General features: G+C 27.5%; 1 protein-coding gene across 3 annotated transcripts in view; it reads left to right on the top strand.

The window, feature by feature from the left end:
• Window positions 1-21,881, top strand: part of LOC136969517 (AT-rich interactive domain-containing protein 4A-like) — a 77,336-nt gene that overhangs the window by 36,152 nt on the left and 19,303 nt on the right. For all 3 annotated transcript variants that reach the window (XM_067263696.1, XM_067263697.1, XM_067263695.1), the window contains exons 3-7: window positions 5,816-5,881; window positions 10,266-10,359; window positions 14,644-14,723; window positions 16,834-16,937; window positions 19,100-19,324. In XM_067263696.1, the coding sequence (XP_067119797.1) occupies window positions 5,816-5,881; window positions 10,266-10,359; window positions 14,644-14,723; window positions 16,834-16,937; window positions 19,100-19,324 (569 nt within the window). The remainder of the gene's footprint in view (window positions 1-5,815; window positions 5,882-10,265; window positions 10,360-14,643; window positions 14,724-16,833; window positions 16,938-19,099; window positions 19,325-21,881) is intronic.

Genomic DNA, 21,881 nt, shown 5'->3' with positions numbered 1-21,881 from the left:
ATGAGTTTGCGTAGATTTGGAAGTGGGGATAGTGGTAGGACAAGGTTGTTCTGCTTGAAAATGTGGCAAATTCAGATGGAAAGGGGTCCAGGGTATGGCAATGATGTTTGGGCCACAGATAATTCCCTCTTACTGTATAGCGTAGTACTTGGGACCAGAGATTTTTTTACCATACTAAGCACATACGTAAACTTGGCACGTGGAAAACCTGCAGTGCGTACCGCCAAACAGATGTTGTCTAATTTGATGTCTATCAGCACTTGCGAAGATGATATTAAGAATGCCCTTCTGATGAGGGTGGCAATGGCGGCATTGACATATTGTGAGGGCTGGAAAGCCTCTGCTGGGATAATATGTGGTGCTAAATTAGATTTGTGGTGCACCGAGAATTGTGGCCTCAGTGTTTTTCTTCAGTTTAGAATATTTGGTGTGGGAATCACCCTATTGATCATGTATGTACCTATTCATAGCAGACAGTTGCCCACATTTTATCCTTTGTGCTTGTCTGCATTCCATGTCTGTTTACCATCTTGTTTATAAGCATGGGGAAGGCACATTTTAAATATTTGCTATAATTTTGCATCCTAATGTCTCAAAAAAGGTGATGTCACTACCAATGTATAGTATTTTTTACCCTATAACTGCACCAGCTCCAAAATAATGAATACTTATTTTTAATAAACCAGTCCCTGATTTACAACCTTCCAACTTAAAATAGCTGAAACTGGTATATTAAGAATATTATCTTTGAGTCAAAAAAATGGTTGCATTCACTAATGATATGGTATAATAGTTAATGTTAAATGAAGTACTGGAATGGACAATAAACATTTATTATATAACAATAACTAGTAAGTTTATTCATGTTTATGACTCAGGTTTTCACTGATACAACTGATACTTTCTTCAAAACAATTGTAATCTCAAATTTATAATAAAGTGAATTAATAATGAATTTAAATAAATAAATAAAAATTAGTTTTTATTTATATTATTTATATTATATTTTGTTAAATTTTATTTATGATATTTCCTCAATATAATTTTTGATTCTTTTGAATGCAGTTGTCTTCCTGATGTTTATATGAATTTTGTATATTAATAAAATATCATTATTAAATTGTAGCTCTAAAAGGACTTTTTAAAACATATTTTAAACAAAGATTGGCTTGGAGATGTTTATTGGTAGATTGATAAATGTGTAAATATAATATTATTTGTCACTGGAACAAACTTTCTCCATATCAATAGTGAAGACTCTTGTTATGTCATAAAAACATTGTCTTCTTGGTCAGTCTGTGTTAATTGTTATTATTTAAGCTAAAGCATTTTAAGATAAGCTCAAACATATATTTTAAACAAAAATGTTAAGGATTGACTTTATTTATTGGAGAATCAGTGCATACATAAGTAACACTAAATTCCATTTGTTAGAAGTAAATGGTTTCACTGTCACTTTTGTCTTATGTTATTACCAGACACACAAACAGCAAGATATCTCAGCACATTTTATCATGTCAGAAAGACTTCTTAAATAACAAAAAGTAAAATTATTTTAGAGCCATTTTTTGACATGGAAAAACTATTGCATATTATAAACATTTCTCTATAATGTGGAAGTTGGAAGGTATTTTTTAACACATGATCTGTAAATTGCAGAACATTACTATACCAACATCCTATAACTGGATATTCGTAATTTACTAGAATACCACAAATACCTTTGTAAATCCAGTAAGTTATTTAGTATAAAAACAAAAAATATATATACTGATAAATGTTTTTGATCCCAACTAGATCTTCATTGGGTCAAATAATGTTTTAAAATTGGAATGTGTAGAACAAGATATAAAATTTAAAAATTTTTTACATAACTTTAAGTGTACACAAAGACAATAAATATGTTAACAAATTTTTTGTATTATTTATTTATTCATACTTTTACAGGTGATGTCACAAAGACAACAGAGTAGCCACCCCTAAATAACAATTAAACAACAATATTTGTTAAAAATAGAGAAAACTAATAAGAAGAATATAAATTTTTTTACATAAAAGTTTGAATCTATGGAAATTAAATTAAATTTATATTTAATTTTTTTGATTGTTTTTTGGTTGCTGAAGAATAATTATTTAATTATTACATTAAGACAGCAGAAAAGGACAGCAATACATGATAGCTGTCTTGTATTTATGAGAGGAATGTGTATATTAATATAGTGTGATGGAAGCAGACCATTGAAATATTTGTAGTGAAAATTTGGTTGAAATAATCAATACATTTGAACATGTCTGGTAGGCCTAGGTGAGAGCAAGTAACTTCAGAGGAGTGAATTATAAGTAGATGAGTTAATTTATTAAGAAGAATAGGAAAGATGAAGCTGATGAGTGCAGAGCACCAGACATTACATTTCAGGTGAGGGACAATAGATTCAAAAAAAGATCTAGAATATATCAAGTCAACTAAATGCTCTATCAGTAAGAGGCTACAGGAACCTCAGTATGATGTAGATCACAAAAACATACTACCACCCTGTCTTTACACCTGATGTCACCTTACCAGAAAATCATATGCACATAGGTCTCAAAAAATACATCTATAATCACATGATCCCAGCATTACAACCAACTCAGAACTCTGGAAGCATTGGAATTCACAAATCTGAAATTAAAAGCATGTGCATAAACTTTAAGAAGAAAAATAGTTAGTTATAAGTTTGGCAGTACTTTTACAATAAACTGGGTAATCGTTATAGTTTAATATTTTGATTTGTGATATGCAATTATCACTTTTTGAAAATTTTTGCAAAGTTCATGTTCATATTGTTTCAGGTTCACACAACACATTTCATAATATGTCCACTTTTGAAGTTGTGTCAGTACATATTGCATCTATTTGGCAGAACTTTTGCACATGGTCAGATTGTTTTGTAAAATTTTATGCACAGTTGCCTGGCAATACCTGTTTGTGTTGTCAACTCCTAAAGAGACCATCGCCTTTCATTCTCTAAGCATTGGATGATCATGGCATGAACAACATTGATATGAACAGTCCTATGGTGTCCGGTACGAGGCATGTCAGCAGTTGCTATTCTTCCATTTTCAAAAGCTGCTACACACCTTACAACAGTTCTGTATGGGAGAACATGCTCATTGACAGCATGCGTGACATTTCCTCACATTTTGCCTTCAAAGCACTGCAATTTTTACGTACTCACGCTGTTCCATTCGACTGAGATCCATACTGAATGATGGTCAAAAACCAACTGACTTTCCACTCCACTTCCATCGACCTTCTGGAACGTTCACACCATCTAGTGGCATTATTGTGCATTAATATGTCTTGATGTCATAGCTGTATGTTGGAAAATGTGAATCGCGGCATGGGATTCTGCAGAAAAATATTTTGCCATGACTTATAAGTGACCCATGTATATTAAATATCTTACTGGATTTACAAAGGTATTTGTGCTGTTCTAGCAGAATGTTACAGTAACTTCTGAAAAGAAGAATTTTTTCATATTTTTAAATACATTATTTATGATCACTTGATACCATAATCAAATCACTTCAAATTATTTATACCAAAGTCATTATTTTTAATACTGTTAAAGCAATAGTTGAAGCACATCTTATAATTATTATTAAAAATTACTTTGCTGTCTAAACAACAAATTTATGTAATTTTTACAATTTTAAAATGAATAAAAGTTTATTGTTGATTTTTATATTTTAAAAATACAAATTAAAGTAATTCTATTTTGTTTTAAATTATAAAAATAATATAAGAATGATTTTAACAATAATCACTATTATAAATAAAATAATTTTTTCTTATATTCATAAAGTTAATACAACTTGAGAATATTGTTAAATTATTACAAATGAACACTTATGTGAATTTAATGTTGTTGCTCTTTTCCATGCAAACATCTATCTCCAATTTATTCAAACTATGAAGTGTTCATTTCATTACATGTTTTATTGCATTTTATTTTAGAAATGATCTTCAACTGCTGAAACATTTTTCAAACAAGGATGTTTTTGAAATGACTTTTTAATGTAATTACCATGCATGCTTAATGGCTAAATGAATAGATATAACAATATAAACTTTTCTGTCTTAAAAAAAAGAAATAAAGAAGTCAGTTTTTCAAAATCTTATTGTATTATTCTTAAATAAAATTTACTGAATCAATAAGAATATTATTTAGTTTTCATACTCAATAAACATCTATTTTTATGAAACTTTTTAAATTATTAGTTTGGTTTTAAAAATAAAAATTTCTGCTATTTTTCAATTTATGTATATGAAATTATGTTATAATATTGATATTGAATTATCTAAAGAAATTAGAAAGTCCTAATTTTTTCAATAATTATTTTTTTATTAACAAATTTTTTAATTTAATTAACTTATAACATGACTATATATATATATATATATATATATATATATATGTGTGTGTGTGTGTGGTGTGTGTGTGTGTGTGTGTGTGTGTGTGTGTGGACAAAGTGATTAATCAGGCATTATTCATAATGCCCAGTCATTATGAATAATGACCAAAAAGGGCATGCAGTGTGACAAATATTGATTCATTTATTAAATTGACCCGTCATTATGAATACTGCTATCGCCTAGTTGGGCAAAGTGATGATAATACGTTGAGGAAAGATCATCCATCCAACATACGCTAACCAATCAGCACTCTTGAGTTGCGTGTGCGTATCACGTTTAGTACCAAATTTTAAATTCTGTGACATTTTAATTTGATTAAAAAACTCCACTTATTTCATTTAGAAATATTTATTTTTTGTGAATTTTTTCAAAGTATTTTAAAAAGAACATGTAATCTTTTAAAACTAAGTACTATTAACTATATTAATTAAATGGTAAAATTTTACCTATGTGCACCATCATGGAGGTGGTCGCAACTGTTTGTGCTCTCGATGGATTCTTCCGGAGGGGAGCCACCGGCTGGCCGCCAATTGTTTAACGTCACTAGATATCAGTACATACTAGATATTGATACGTGCTGATTGGCTAGTGTATGTTGGATGATCACTCCTCAATGTATTATTATCACTTTGCCTGACTAGATGATAGCAGTATTCATAATGACCGATCAATTTGATAAATTACTGAAATTTATTACAATGCCTGATTTTGTTGGTCATTATTCATAATGACCGGGCATTATTCAAAATGCCCGTATTAATCACTTTGTCCATAACATATATATATTATATTATAGTGGTGTAGACAGTGAAAGGTCAGTGGGATCCAGAATCCAGACATCACCCTTAGATATTCAAAACTTATTTTTTTTAAATTATTATTATTATTATTATTTTGCAAATGTCATGCTCAGATGATACGGGTGCCAAGATCTATGCTGGACTAAAGTCAAGGCATAGCTACTCAAACAAGTGTTACATTAAGCTTCTGTGTTATTGGTATGTATGTCATCTAGAAATTTATTATTATTATTAAGTATCATATACATTTACACATTTATTTGAATCAATTCATATTTCTGTGTGCTGAATTTATTTCACAGTAAAATATCACTGATGTGAAACTTCAAGTAGTAAATATAAATTGTTTTCAAAAGACCTAAATCTTCAATACTTAGACTACCACCTTAAGTAAATTCTGGCTACACCACTACTACAGTATAATTTTTGATATAGAAACAAAACAAAATTTCACTCATTTTTTAAAGTTGCACATATATATTTTTAATTACTTTTGATAAACATTAGCTGATTGAGGAAAATTTTCAAAGTTTAATTATTTTATTTTATTTAACAGATAACCTTTAAAAATAATCAAGGAAATGTTATTCTTACTGATGATCAGCTGCGAGGTACATTAAGGGTAAGTTCTTTTTAATAATATTATAAACTTATGTGAATTATTAGAGTAGTTTTTTTTAAAATATTTATTAATATAGTTAAAATTATTAAATTAAAATTATAATGATCCAAGTCTACTTAAAAGTAAACCTTGGATCATCATTAAAGGAGAAAATATTCACAAGTCGTCACATTATCATTAAAAAGTACCTACTTTTTTATTGTTTGATACACTTAACACTTCGGTTCCCAGCAAAAATGGATTAATTCAACAAATGTTTTTGGCCTGTCTAATAGATCATTTTTGGGTTATGTTTCTAAAGTCAGCATTTGTTAATATATGTTTGAAATGGAAAGAATGTGAATGGAACTTGTGCAATTAAAAATTTTAGATTTAAATAACATTCTGTTTATAAGATGCCAGAGAAAGGAATAAATATAAAATTCAAAATTCCAAATAGAGAATGTACAGTTCAAAATACTTTTTGAATAATATTCCATTCAAGTAACATGCTGAAGAAGGAATAAATACATCAATAGATATAAATACACAAAAGTAAATTTGTATATTTACTAATATTTGTAATTATCTTTTATTGTCAGGAGTTTGGCTCATAATATTTGTATGTTTATCTTTATTATTTACTTTTGATAGCATTTTTAAGCTAAGGTCAAATCAGTGAATGCTTTTACTTTTGATGTGATGTCAGGTATCATGACTGTGTGTTTTTTCTGATACTCATACTTTACTTGTGATATTACCAGATTTACTTGATTGTAAGAAATGACAACATGTTTTTTAAAACTATGTTAACTGATACAAAATAAAGATTTGTCTTACAATCATTGTCATCATTCACATGTAGTCCAAAACATGAATCAGTAGTTATTGCAAAAAGGCCTTAATAATAGATGTTTTTGCTATATTTCTTGATAAAATAAGTTTAATTGAGCATTCTCTGGTAATGAGAGTTTAATTTAAATTCCTTTTAATGTTCAAAGTACCTATAAGGCACAACAGCATTGAATAATATTGCTGTTGAATCATTAAAATATTGCTGCTGTCATAGCATTTTTCCCCTTATGATGCAGCATTAAAAGAAAAGTTATTATATATGCAGAAGATCATGGAAGTAGAGTTGCTAAGCATGATCTGTTTTATCAGATTTTTATTGTTTTTCTAACTTGTTACTTAATTAACAAGCCTTAATAAAATTGATTATTTTAAAGTTTTACCCTCTGCAAAACAATTTGAAAATTCAGTTTCAAAATCATGATGTATCTTAGAAGAAATCCAGTATTATAAGTAACCAATAAATGTTTCATATAACTTTGTATTACATATCGAGTTATATAAAGCACTGACAAAAATCATATGGTTATATCCTATTCAATCAGGGAAACCTTTACACCATAATCAGGAGAGAAAAGAATCAAGAACATCTTATATCTTGAAATTTTAGTCATTGACTTTACTCAAGACCCAATCTCTGCCATCCTCAGAAAGATTAAAGTAATAGGTAATAACAGACTTCCACTAGAGTTATCTTTTAGAATCCTAGACAATCAACTATGTAGGCTTTTTGGTTTTCCAGAACCTTAGAGATAAAATCCCAATGGTAAAAAATACACTTTTAGCATTGGCATGGAAGAAAAGTTGACCAGTTTCACAAGAAAAACAATTTTTTGAAGGTGTTTTATATCAAAGAATTCAGAAAACTTTCTCTGGATTTTTATAGAGAATCATGGAATGCCTGACAGTGTCAATAATTGCTAATAGTTTTTGACTGAGTTTCTATCTGTTCTTACACTTAGAAGTGATCTATAGTCTTATTTTAAGGCTGGTCAGTGAGGCTTTCAATAACAAACGGAATAAAGTTATTTCAGAATATCTACACAATCACTTATTCTTCATATTTTATATATGATGACCATATTTATAACCAGTGAAGGTACTGATAGGTTTACCTGTAACAGAAGAGTTTTGGAGCTTTTAAATTTTACAGAGGTTCCAATGATAAAAGAATTTCAGCAGGTCAGAATAACCACCTTTATTTACAAATGACTCCATATATTGAACATTAATCATCACATACAATATGTTTAAAGAAATCAGTTTTAACACTGATAAAAACATTACTAGAAATATACGTCTCATTGTCACATTACAATTTAGATCTGTGGATATGGGCAACACAGGAAATCCTCATTAGTTCAAAATTCAAGGGACAAAATAATCAGAACTTTGAATTATCAAGTTTCAAATCATTCAAGCTGTACATATTTCCATACAATATGCCAAATGCCATGTAACTGATGTAATTTATTAAATATTAAACCTGTATGTCACATTTCTCCTGGTGACACAATGGTTATACTCACATTGCAGAAAATTATGAAGTTTAACTTCTTTCAAATAGTATGTTCTATCTTATTAATGTTCCAATAATTCTGGAATGCTAAGTTTAATTGTCATTCTATGGTTGTTCAATTTGGCAAATAGTACCTTTAGTTTGATGTGGAGCGTGGCTTTCAAACTGATGATGAGACAATGTTTATCTTGAAAAATGTTTTATTGGTGTTAAAAACTGATTTATTGAAACATTTAATGATTATGGAATTGTATGTTTTGGCATGACCAGTCTGGCACAAGAAAGTTTTGATGAGAGAATAGTTTTAGTGTAAGAAAACTTTTCTCTTAATTCAGTATTATTTGACATTAATGTTACTTAATGTCAATGTTATTGTAACAGCGATATTTAACAACATCATGAAACACAAGATGGATTGGATTGAACTCCTAGTGTATTATCAATTTTAAAACATTTTGCAACTTTGTGCTCATAATTTTGCCTGACACAATTTGAGAGAACTAATAATCTAATATCAATAAAATTTGTTTTTCAGTAATGAACTAATCTAAAAATGAAAACAAAGCGCAAAAAATTATAAAATGTATAATTTAAATAGTACTGTTTTACTGTTTATAAATTTTTATCTTAATAATTTTGATTGTGTAACAAAATAGGTAAATTTTGATTTGCTCTCAGTTTCTGAATATAAAATTTGGGAAAAATTACTAAATAGATTTTTCTGTATTTAATATTTTCATAACAGATTATATGATTTATTAATGAATAATAATTAAAAAGTAACTGCTCTTTTTCTTCTTATGGAAGTCATATAGTTTTATTATTGCAGATTAATAACAGAATAAGTTATTTTTATATAATCAAATGTCTTATTTTAAATCATGACAATTCAGCAATTCTAAAAAGGTTTGTTTTTTCCTAATTAACAATTTTAACTAATCAAAAATTTTAGTTTGCAAAATGTGTCAGATAATTATTAATAAATGTCTTGTCCTACAAATGTAGTGAATGACTTATTGTACAATATGCATCACTGTTATAACAACATTGACATGAAAATTTGTAACATTTTGTCAAATTAACATTTACCTGTTACCTAGTTTGTTTCTGGCACTAAGCCAGAACGATGTGGAATATTGTTTTGTATGATTCTACATAACATTTATGCATGTACGACTTTTTGTTTCAAAATTATCACACATTACATCAAACATACCCATGCCCACAAAGATTTATGTTTACAAACTTCTTAATAAGTGGCTCTCTCAGGGTCTACGTATAACAAAAGAGCTGTCGTGAAGAAAAAGATTTCAAGACATTCAGATGTGTTTAGAAGCAAAAATCCAGTAAAATCTCTAAGGTATTCTCAAGAGACTGAATTTAATGTCAAATAATAATATCACGATAAAGGACTTGGTTTCATAAAATCAAAATGATCAAGATGTTGCTTTCTCTTGAACAATTGCCATTGTAAATTATATCATTATATTAACTTCCAGACATCAGTATAGCAAGTGTAGGATTGCCAAATGAAATTTTTTGTGTTATATTCTGTAAGAAGTTTTTTTTTTTGTTGTTTTCAATTGGAAAATTATAGGACAGAAATATGAACAATAATTTAGGATAACCCTATATATTAGATTACTAACACATTATATTATGTTTATTATTTTAGGAATTTTTAAATTTCACAATAACTCTTTCAATTTATGTCAGTTTTAGATTGAATAGGAATAAAACTATAAGTATTTTTATGTTGACTTGTTAGTGTGTTTGTAAGCTAGATTTTCTAAGTTTGATTGTAATTAACTTGTATTTAGAGAAATATTTGTATCTAATTTAATAATAGAAATCAGATGTTTTAAATTTTTTAATGCCAATGCATCAAAAACTTCATTTAAGTATTAGATATTGTTATATGAAATAAAAATATTCTACTTATTCAAAATATGTAGTTAACATTTCTTTTAATGAATTTCTTATTCAATATTTATTTATCTTTAATCTATTTTCATATTACATTTGTTTTTCTAGGTAGGGGCACATGTTGAAGCAAAACATCCAGAGAAGAATCAATATATCGAGGCAGTTATTAACAAAATAATAGATTACAGCCAGTATACAGTTGGTAAGTTAAAAATATATTGTCATATACTTATTTTTTGTACATATTTTTGATAACTGTTTAAAATATTATCTAGATATAATTTTTTTATTCTAATTCAAACTTTTTTTCTCCTTTTTAGGAGAAAAAAGGCTATAAAAACTTCCAATTGTTAGGCTCCCTTTGTAGGCTATATAAAAATTTCCGATTAAATTGCCATTGTTGTGGAAATAATTAATAATTATTAATTTAAGGTAGTTATATCTAAGATATTTTAAGGTACTTACTGCTCAAACATCTTTACTACACCCGATACATGTAAAGCTATCTACCAACCAAAGCCTATTATATTCGGCTTTGGTTGATGGATAGCGGTACTTACTGCTACTCTCATTCATCACACCTGAAATTGAATGAATATTACAAATATTTATAGTGTTTTATTAATATTTAATATATGGGAAATGTTTTATTTAATATATTATTTATTTCATTTAAACTAATAGTTTAGAACAATATTATATCAGTGCAGTTTTCAGTAGAATTTGTGGCAGTGATTTGTTTCAACTTGTAGTGGTGTGTAGAGAAAAAGTTTTTTTTGCATATCATAAAGCAGGATATGAATCAGATAGTGTGCTTTTAACTTGGTGTGTACTTTTTTTTTTATAGACTTTAAACTTATTTAAAATGCCAGTTGGTGTAATTTGGGATTGTTTGCTTTATGAATTTAAACTTTGTTCAGAGGCAGCAGAAGTGTCTTGTAAGATATGTGTGTCATTTGGAAAAGATGTTGTATCAGAACATACTGCCACAGAAATAGTTTGAAAAATTTGCTCCTAATGACAAATCACGTGAAGATGCACCTTGTTAAGATAGTCCCTCCATTATTGATAATGACGAATCCCATGCTGCTGTTGAAATAATTTTAGATTAACATGTCAAGACTTTCAAAAATGTTTAGTGTAAGTAATAAAACAATTCATATACATTTACATCAACTAGGAAAATCATGGAAGCTAAGCAAATGGTCCCACGTGCATTATCAGATGACAATAAACTTCAAAGACTATCAATTTGTTTTTTGCTTCTTTCACGTCAAAAACAAGCCATTTTTAGACTGTTTGCTCACTAGTGACAAGAAGTGAATCATGTACCTTAACAGGAAGTGAACTTATCATTGGTTGCACCAAACAATCCAGTTCTGCACACTTCAAAGTCACTGCTTCATCTCCACAAGACTGTGCTTTGTGTGTGATGTATTACATCTGATATTGTCCACTATGAGTTTTTTGCTGCAGGCCAAATAATTATGACCAAGATATATTTGATGCAACGTGATCTTGTGTAGGATGCATTACTTCAAAACAGCCAAGATTATCTAATTGGAAGAAAGTGCTATTCTTACAGGACAATGCAAGACTACATACTGCAAAACCTATCCTAAAGCAAATCTGAGATGATTTTTTACTTTAGGATGGGAAATGCTCTTTCATCTTTCATATTCTCCTGACATTTCTCTAACTGATTATTTCTTTTCTTGGCACTACACAATCAGATGTGAAACAGACAGTTCTGTAATAAAACAGATTGAAGTGGAGGTTACTAGATTTTTTATTTCTGAAGAAAAATTGTTTTATAAAAGCAGTATTTAGAAATGTGTATCTCATTTGGAAAGAGTTGTCAGTTGTGAAGGTGATTATTTTAATGAATAAAACATTTCATGAAAATTTCTACATTTGTTTAATTTTTATTATAAAAAACTGCACAAATGTTTTGAGTTATCTGATAGAAATACTAATTAATATTATTAAGAATATTTTGAAAATAACAAGAATAACATCAATTTATGCTATATTTTTAAAAGTATATAAAGTTGATGAAATTTTATTGAAATCAGCAGGGGCAAATTTTTGAGCAGCTCTTATTATAACTTTCAGCATGAAAGTTATAATAAGAGTAATAGGCCTGTCTCTAGCACTGAACAATAATCAGAAACATTATTTAGTGTGAATAAAAAAAGTATGGACTATTATAAAGCCCATTATTTCTACACATGAAATATATTATAATGAAAAAGTATTAAAAATTTATAATGATAATTTAATTTTTGTGGGCCATTGACACTGTGGGCCCAGGGCTTAAGCCCTATTAGTCCCTATGAAGATATGCCCTGTACACAGTACACATGTACTGTACCACAAGCTTTCGTTACAATCTGGCCGTGTTAAATGATTTGAATGACATCATGTGCATACACTTGTTTGCTGCGGAAAACCTCCATACAAGCAAGTGATTGAGTTTCCGCAAGCATCGCACTGACTTAAAACAGAAAACAGCTAGCCGCTAGCTGCCAACGTGCCTATGATAAAAGGAAACACAAATGATAAAAGAGTTTATACGTTAGAATAAATTATTATTGGCATATTTGTTCTCATGTGAAAAATATATTGACAGTTAAAACTTTCTCTTAACCATGCAGCCCATGCTAAGCAAGCCCAGAGAATTTTCCCCTGGAAATCAGTATTACTAACATCAATGCCATTAATTTTACCAGTAGTAAATTTTTTCATATATCATACAAACATTATTGAGAAAGTTGTGTAGTGAACATATCAAAATTTTATCTAAATAAGAGTGCATATTTATATTTGCATAAGTTACATAAACATTAAAAATAAATGAATTTATGTAAATTCTTTGTATTAAAAAATTATGCAATATATTTTGATGACAATCAGAAATTTATTAATTCTACTACTATAATTTCTTGCCTATAATCTGCAGATGTAATTTTTTGTTGATGAAAAAATTTATCATTGTATAATTTGTGCAACTTTGCCAAATACCTTTATAATTATAAAAAATTTTCAATAATTTTTATATTGTAGAAAATGATGATTAAAAAAGACCGATTTACAAAACTGGCCTTTATTACAGTTTATAATATTTAAATATGTTTAACTGAAATGCTTTTTTCTATTAAAAAATCATTCTTTATCATCTGTTTAATATTAAACTAATTTCATTACAAATCTCATTGTATCTGTTTGATACTTGCTATATTGATCATTATTGGACCTGTGTAAATATATATCTGGTACATAAGTTAACCCCTCCAACATTTGGTAAGCTAGAACTGAAATTTGGATATGGTATATGATAATCCATCACTGTCATCGAGACACTATCCTTTCAAAATACAATATATCAGGTAATCATAATTAAAGTATTCCTATTCAACAGTGTCTGGAGAAATATTTAAGTCCAAATGCAACCAAAATTTGTATGGTGACATTTCAGAAAGTGCCTTAATTTTGGCAGTCTTGAAAAACAATATCACACCATCTGTGAGAAGCATCACAGATGATCAATTTTGGGCTGCCATTGAACACACTATTCGTTGTCTTCAGGTTATACACTTGACAATAAGAACCACCTTGAGTATTATCCTCTGCATTGCTAAAGTCTCAGTATAGCATGAATGTCTTGTACAAATAAAATGCTTGCTTGCAGCATCAAAAGTGCCATAGTAGTGAGTTCTGGTACTACATTTTTTTTTTTTTTTTCAGAAATGTCTTCTGCATGACTTTAAATGTTATTATACCAGACTTTAGCTGCACTTGGAATGCCAAATATCTTCCTAGGGAGAGAGTTAAATAGGATACTTTACTTATATATAGGACACCAAGCAAACATTAAAAATCTTCAGTATGTTTTCTTGTATATTAATATGTTAGAACTCTAACATACTAATATATCAGGCCTACCAGGAAATATATTTGAGCCAAAATGAATGTCTTCAAGAAATTATTAATAATTCACACAGTATAATATCATGAATGAACTACTACATATATATGATAGTCAAAAACTGTTGTGCATCTTTGCTCAAACTCTGCAATTTGCATCAGTGATACATGGTTGGTATATGTATTGGAAACACATAGTATAGTGTTTATTAACACTAAAATTTTATTATGTTAATATCAATGTTAAATAAGATCACCAAATATGAGTTCTAATTGGAAATATTTATAGTGGCTTGCTAGAGTTATGGTGATATACACAGCAATTGTTAGAAACACTGTTCCCTTCTGTATTAAAGGTTTGCATTGTATATCCCATATATAAGTTTCCCCCTAGTTTTGAAGAGATTTTTTTCAGACTCTGAAATTTAATGTACCCATCAGCATTTACAGTATATGTGTGTAAATCAAGATTAAAAATATTTAGTTATTTATTTAGAAAATCTAATATTTTAAATTTTGTATTTAAAACTAATTTAAGTTGATTTATCCATAATTATAGTTTTTGATGATGGTGATGAAACTACATTAAGAAGAACTTCCCTTTGTTTGAAGAGTGGCAGACATTTTGCTGAAAGTGAAGTAAGATCATCTGCCTTTTCATTAATTATAATAATATATTTAATTATATGTTAAATTTAAAAATCATAATAAAATTATTTTATTCAATAAATATATGTTACATTTTATATATAATATATATGTTTACGTATGTCCACCATAGTCAAATCTGTTTAATATAAACTTGATTAGTTTGAATTATTAGATAATTTAAACTTATTGTTATTCCACTAGATATTTGTATATAAATTAGTACAGAAAAACTTGTATATACTGGAATCACATAGTACCAAGTTATTTTTTCTATTTTGGCAGGTTTCCATTTTGAACAAGTTTTATTATTTAGTAAAATTGCCAGGACAATAATTGTAAAATTAATAAAACAATTTTAGACTACACAATAAAGAGTCTTTTTTCTTTGTCCTTTCTCTTTTTTGTACCATCTTAAATTGTTTTATTATTTTTGTTTTATTTTTTATTTAATCTTTAAGCTACATAAGATAAATGTCACTCAATTATGTTCATTTTTTTAAATATTAAAATCACTTTTACATACGTAAAAAAGTTTTATTACCAGGTTTAAACCATATTAATTCAAAGTGATTCCAACTAAAAATAGGAGTATTTGAATGCAAGAATTGAGAAAATTTCTCATTGTTTCTGAGCACTTGTTCTGGATATTCAAATACTTCTCAGATGCATTCCTCATGAGCTCACACAACAATGAACAAGCCAATTTGAGCGTCTTGCTCTGCTGTCAGAAATTCTAATCCCATTACAGTGCATTGCCAGGATGCCAAACGTCAAACCAATCAGCCCCTTTATACTAAAAGCATGGAATTTACACACAGCCACTTGAAATTGGAAGCAATCACTAACTACAGATCTGTCTAAATATTGTTCTTGTTCATGACCGAGTTGCACAGTTGTACTAAAACCTGTCAAAAATTATTCATGCTCATCATCATGTCCTTTTTAGATGTGTACTCTTCAGAAATCATGATCATGTGTGCTGTTAAAGTCTAAGTGGAAAAGACTGTGTAGCATGTGTATGATGTAGATAAAATGATGGATTCTGTCAGTTATAGAAATTTTATTCTATCAAATGGAAATATAAATTTAAATTTATTTTAAACAGGTATTATAAAATAAATTAATAAGTAATTCAAATTTCAAGAGCTATGATAAAGTGGAATTTTTATATTTAAATATTTAATTCATATATAAAATACTTAGTTTAAAATTATCATAACATGTTTCCCATCACTAAAGAAAAAAAACTAGAAATGGCACCAGAAATCAGTAAATTGCCATGAAACTTTTTAACAAGTGGATGAGCGAGCAGGGGTGAAGCCCCTAGAAGCATTGTAAAATCATAATTTGTTTCAGGTGATAATTTGAAAACATTAGAACTTATTTTAGAATGAAATTAAGATAGTTGTTGAATATCATAAAATTAGAATGATGTCATATCAGAAGCAGGGATGAATGGGGGAATTGTTCTCCCTGTTCTCCAACCATATGATATATTATCTTGAGCTACTAATGGCCTTCTTCTGAAGTTGGCATCTCTGAAATAGTAAAGCAGTGAAATGTCAAAAATCCAGACTAATTTGGGCCGGACCCATCTGGATTTCAAATATACATGTAAATTAGCATTTTAAGTGCTGTAGGCTCCAAATGCACTGTAAATCAAGTTTTGGTTTCTTAGTTCAAGCCAGTATTTCACAAGGAATGTAGTAATACTTACAAAGATTCAAAATATAATTTACAGAATCACTGTATTTAAACAAAAAATACACTAATCATAATTTCAAAATTAAAAAAATTATGAATTATGAATGAATGTTAGAATATTCTATTTTCCATTTTTGACAGCCAAATCCAGAGTTTTAATGCACAATTTTTTATATATTACAATATTTTATATCATAAGTAATACAAATAGTCTTATGTTGAATTAAATAATTGTTTTTTCCCCATATAAATAGTTTCACTGGAGGAAGAGCTTTTATTATTGAAGAATTATGATTAGATTTATAACATAGTTTAATGACAGAATTTTGTAAATATTAGTAATGTATTAATAATATAAATTTTATATAATAATAATTTTTTTTTATATTTATAGACTTTAGATCAACTTCCTCTTACAAATCCAGAACATTTTGGTACACCAGTAATGGGTACTAAAGCAAAAAGAAAACGAAGATCTACTATGAATTCTGCTTCAATGTAAGTGCAATAATAGTGGTTTTTTTATAGCTTTTATTTAATTTATACAATTTAATATATTTATAGAATATCTTTAATCATATGTCTAAATTTTTTAATTCAGTTTATTTGTTTTTAATATTTTATAAACATTGCATTATTTTGGATTATATATAATAAATTCTCAAAAAATTCAGAAAATTTAGGAAAAAAAACCTTGTTTGAATTTTAGATGATTACTTTGTTATTTATTAGATTCTTATTTTAAGTTTCTTCAACTTATAAATTAAAAATAAAATACAAATAAATCAATTGAGTAATTGTAGATGATGATATATAATGATGATAATATATTTGTGGCAGTGAATACTATTAATTAAATATGACATTAATTCAATATTACAGTCTGAAAGCTGTATATTTGAAGTTCTGTAATATTGTAATTTATTTATAAATTGTATGTATATGAATATATTATATATGGGGGGTGCAAAAGTAGCTATACCTACTTTTGAGAATCTGAGAAATACAAATGTTTGGTGTTCATTATTATTATTTTTATTATCTTTTATTAGTTCGTATTCCTTATTTGTGATTTAATTTGTACATAAAAATAAATGTCTTTTCTTCCTATTTTCTCCCTGTATGTTTTTCCATAATAACAACTGTATACCTACTTTTGCACCCCTCCTGTGTAATTATATAAAAGTTTGAAATAAATTTTAAATTGATGATGATTAATGATATAATGGATTTAGTTGACGTGATAATGTATTTCATTACCGAAAAGAAAAGCAAAATATCACCATAATAACTAAGTGCTTTTGGGCTTTTTTCATGTAGTCCTTATCACTCAAAAATAATCTTTATGATTAGATTATATGTATATATATATATATATGATGATATATAATTTAACTTTTCATCAAAAAATATTATTTGATATAGTTTTATCGATTTTTTAACATTAATATAAATAATAAAATTTTATTAATAATTCTAATTATATTTAAATTTAAAGTATATATGTTTTAATAGTAATATGAAAACAGATTTTAATATGGATATAATATATATACAAGGTCTCCCATAAATTTGTAAATAGTTTAAAAATTCATAAAAGTTGAAAGAATTGGTATATTTGAATGCAGTTTGCGTAAAAGTTATTTTCACAAAGGGGGATTTTTTTGCATAGAGAAAAAGAAAATAGTTCAAATTTTTGTCGATAGGGGTGCTGAATGCAAGAAAATAGCTGGAATTGTGCAAATCTGAGTCTTATAAAATGCAGGGTGTACAATTAACAGCTCATTTCTGAATTTTTCTATTGACATTGGTGGATAAAGCACTATTGGTGAAGTTGCCGGACCTCCAATAAACGTGGTGCACCACTGCACGGACGATTACACAAACTTCCTGTTTTTTCGAACTGTCATACTAGGGAAACCAATCCAACAGGAGTGATTGGACCTGAACCTTTCTTCATTCTCTTCTATGTCCTAAACCTTCATAAAGTTTCAGCCGGCAATTTGTGGCTAAGATAAAACAACTTCACCAATAGTGCTTTATCTACCATTGTCAACATCATAATGAAAACCGTATGTCAGTGCCAGTAACAGGAAAATTCAGAAATGAGCTGTTAATTGTACACCCTGCATTTTATAAGACTCAGATTTGCACAATTCCAGCTATTTTCTTGCATTCAGTGCCCTCTATCAACAAAAATTTGAACTATTTTCTTTTTTCTATGCAAAAAAATCCCCCTTTGTGAGAATAACTTTTACGCAAACTGCATTCAAATATACCAATTCTTTCAACTTGTATGAATTTTTAAACTATTTACAAACTTACGGGACACCTTATATATATGTCTACCTTATAAATTTTTTATGTGATTAACTGTAATATATATTACTTTCTTTAATTATATTTATATCATTATTAAATTTACTAATAATATATTGTATTTTTAATATCACATATTATATAATTTTAATATTAAATTAACAAATTTACTGTTTACATGATTCAAATTACATTTTAATAATATAATATATATAAATACATATATAATGTAATGAATTTAAAATAAGTAGTTGAACATTATAAAGAAATATAAATCATCATAATCATGTTCAGGAGTTATTTTTCTTCTGAGTTTTATTAACAAAAATATTCTTAAACAGTGACGACGACAGCAGTGATGATGAATCTGCTCGACGACAGCAAAAAGTTATAAGAAGAAAAGATCGCGAGTCTGATATTGGTAAAGTTATAATTTATGAAGTTGGAGATAAACGTAAAAAAGATAGTTGGCTTCCTTGTCTTGTTGTTTCACCTTCTTCACAAGAAAATATGAAAATTAGCCAGAAAGAAGATTATCTCATTCGTTCTTTTAAAGATGGAAAGTTGTAAGTCAAAATAAAGGTTAATTTATATTAATAAATTTACAGATGCCAAAAGAATATACAAAAAATAGAAATGTTTTATAAATGTGAATATATTATTAGATTTATTGTTTTGAAACATTATTGGATATTAATACTTCTTAACATGGTGATTTTGAATTGATTTTGATTAATTTCCATTTTTTCAACTTTTGATTAAAATGTAATCAAATGGGCAAAACTATAAAAAAAATTATAATAATAATAACTAATATCATTACAAAATCAACTATATAATACAAATGTACTTTTTACACATATATAGTAAATTATTTTAATGAAAAGTATATTATATAAATACAGGTAGGCCTCCTACAACGCGGTACCTTTACAACATGTTTTCGCTCCAACATGGTTGGAAAAACGTGGAAATTTTCTTACAATGTGGTTTAGGGTATTTAGAAATGAATTATCTTTCACATAAAAGAAAAATCACAACAGATCCACTGCACTTTATGAACATGATGAAACAAGCTCAGATCTTGAAATAAGGCCAGTCAAACATTCTCGAACAACTATAATAAGTGATGATGAGGACTGAATTTGAGCATAACATTATGTTTCTTTTTGATTTTGACTTGAAATCATAATCTTTTTAGTTTTATATGACGTTGAATTTTATTTAAGCTTTTTATGTACATAAATTTAAAAAATGATGAAAATGTTATACCATAAAAGGCAGTTTTTCTCTTTTTAGAACTGAATCCCAGTTTTTGTATTAAATTGGTGTCTCCTATAATGCGATTTCCCCACAATGTGGTATTTTTAAGGAACGTATCTACCGTGTTGTAGGAGGCCTACCTGTATATGTAAAAAGTACATTTGTATTATATATCATAAAAAAGGATTAAAGGCTAATTGATAAAACAAAATCAACTGGCAAATTAATAGCGATTCTTGAAATGTATTAATTATAGTTATAAAAATCTCATGAATGCTATTCTATACGATATTTAATTATTTATCAATAAATAGTTTAATCTTCCATATTGAATGCTAAAAATATACAAGATACATATGAAAGTTATGCTGATATACATATATTTTTATAAATACTATCGTAAAAGTTTTCTAACAGCTATATTAATCTGTTGGCATCTGTTGATTATCAGTCATGCATGCTTGTGTGGTTGTATATTGTTTCTGTTGACTTATTTGGATATAATAGAATTTATTGTATTTTTATTTTAAAAAACTGGTGTGAATATTGATAATTATTTACTTTTTTAGATAGTAATATTTTTTATTTATTTTTATAATTGTTTTTCAGATTGTATTCTATGCTCTCATAACAAATTGTTTTTACTATTGTATTTGTATTATTCTATTATTAAAACATTTATTAGCTAATTTCATTTATTAGCTGAAACATCTATTTGCTTGAAAAATATTTACTTCCACACTTGATAGAAAGTAATTTATATCAAAACACCAACACAAATAAAGCCATTATGATTAATAATTATTGTTGTGATAGAAATACTCTTTCTATATGATAAGATTACATGATGATTGCTGCTTGGGAAATTTGAATTTAGATAGCACATAGAGAAGCTTATAAAACTTACTTCTCATCATTTGTTTAATAGAAAAAATATTTTTTTTTTGTTTAGAAGACTTGTAAAATTATCAATTATATAATTAGCTTATGCAAATATTTAATTACAAATAAAATATCTTAATTTATTTAAAACTTTTTCACTAATGTACAAAATATTGGAAAAATGCTGGCAAGGACTCTTGCTTAAACTTTTCCAGCACTCAAACAGGAATCTAATAATTTTCAATTATACTAGGATACAAAATTCAGATAATAATAATAATAATAAGCCCAAAAGGAGTAATTTTGTTGAATTATGATAAAAATCTCCATATAAAAAGTATATTTAAGTTTAAAAAACATTAAGACACATTAGCTCAAAGTTAAAATTGTATGTGGCAGCATGTTTTTGTATTTTTTAATAAAAAACAATTTTTCATATTATTAATTATTGTAAAAAGGCTTAATTTTGAATGTGGAGATTAGTTTTTAAAAATATTGTAAATGCCAATAATGAGTAAAATTTTCATTAAGTTCAACTCGACATGGCCCTTCTATCTCCCACCTCAACCTTTAATAGCCAAAATTTAATAGCATAAATGTCCTGTATGTATAAATAATTTTGCCAATATTTAAAATTTTTGGTATATCCAGTCCTGAGATATAATGCAAAATAGACATTGACAACACACATACAGAATTTTGTAAGGATTTGTTTTTTTTTTTTTTTTTTTTTTTACATTTTTTGCTCCTAGAGTGAAAATTAGACCATTCATCATACTTTATGTTATATTCTATAAGAGCTGGGAAAGTAAAACCTAAAACATCACAGTAAAGTTAAATATATTTTAGAAGAACTAAAATCAAATTATTAATTTTTGCTAAAGAGCAGACAAATTTTACTGACAAACACAACACTGATTGATCTGTTAGGAAAATAAATCTAGTATTAAACCAATGATGTTTTCATGAAAGATTTCT

The sequence above is a fragment of the Centruroides vittatus genome, unplaced genomic scaffold (genome assembly GCF_030686945.1).
Source record: "Centruroides vittatus isolate TY-2023 unplaced genomic scaffold, ASM3068694v2 contig_18, whole genome shotgun sequence".
NCBI classification, from domain to species: domain Eukaryota; kingdom Metazoa; phylum Arthropoda; class Arachnida; order Scorpiones; family Buthidae; genus Centruroides; species Centruroides vittatus.
The sequence above is the reverse complement of the archived record's forward strand: the minus strand, read 5'-3'. Positions and strand labels throughout refer to the sequence as shown.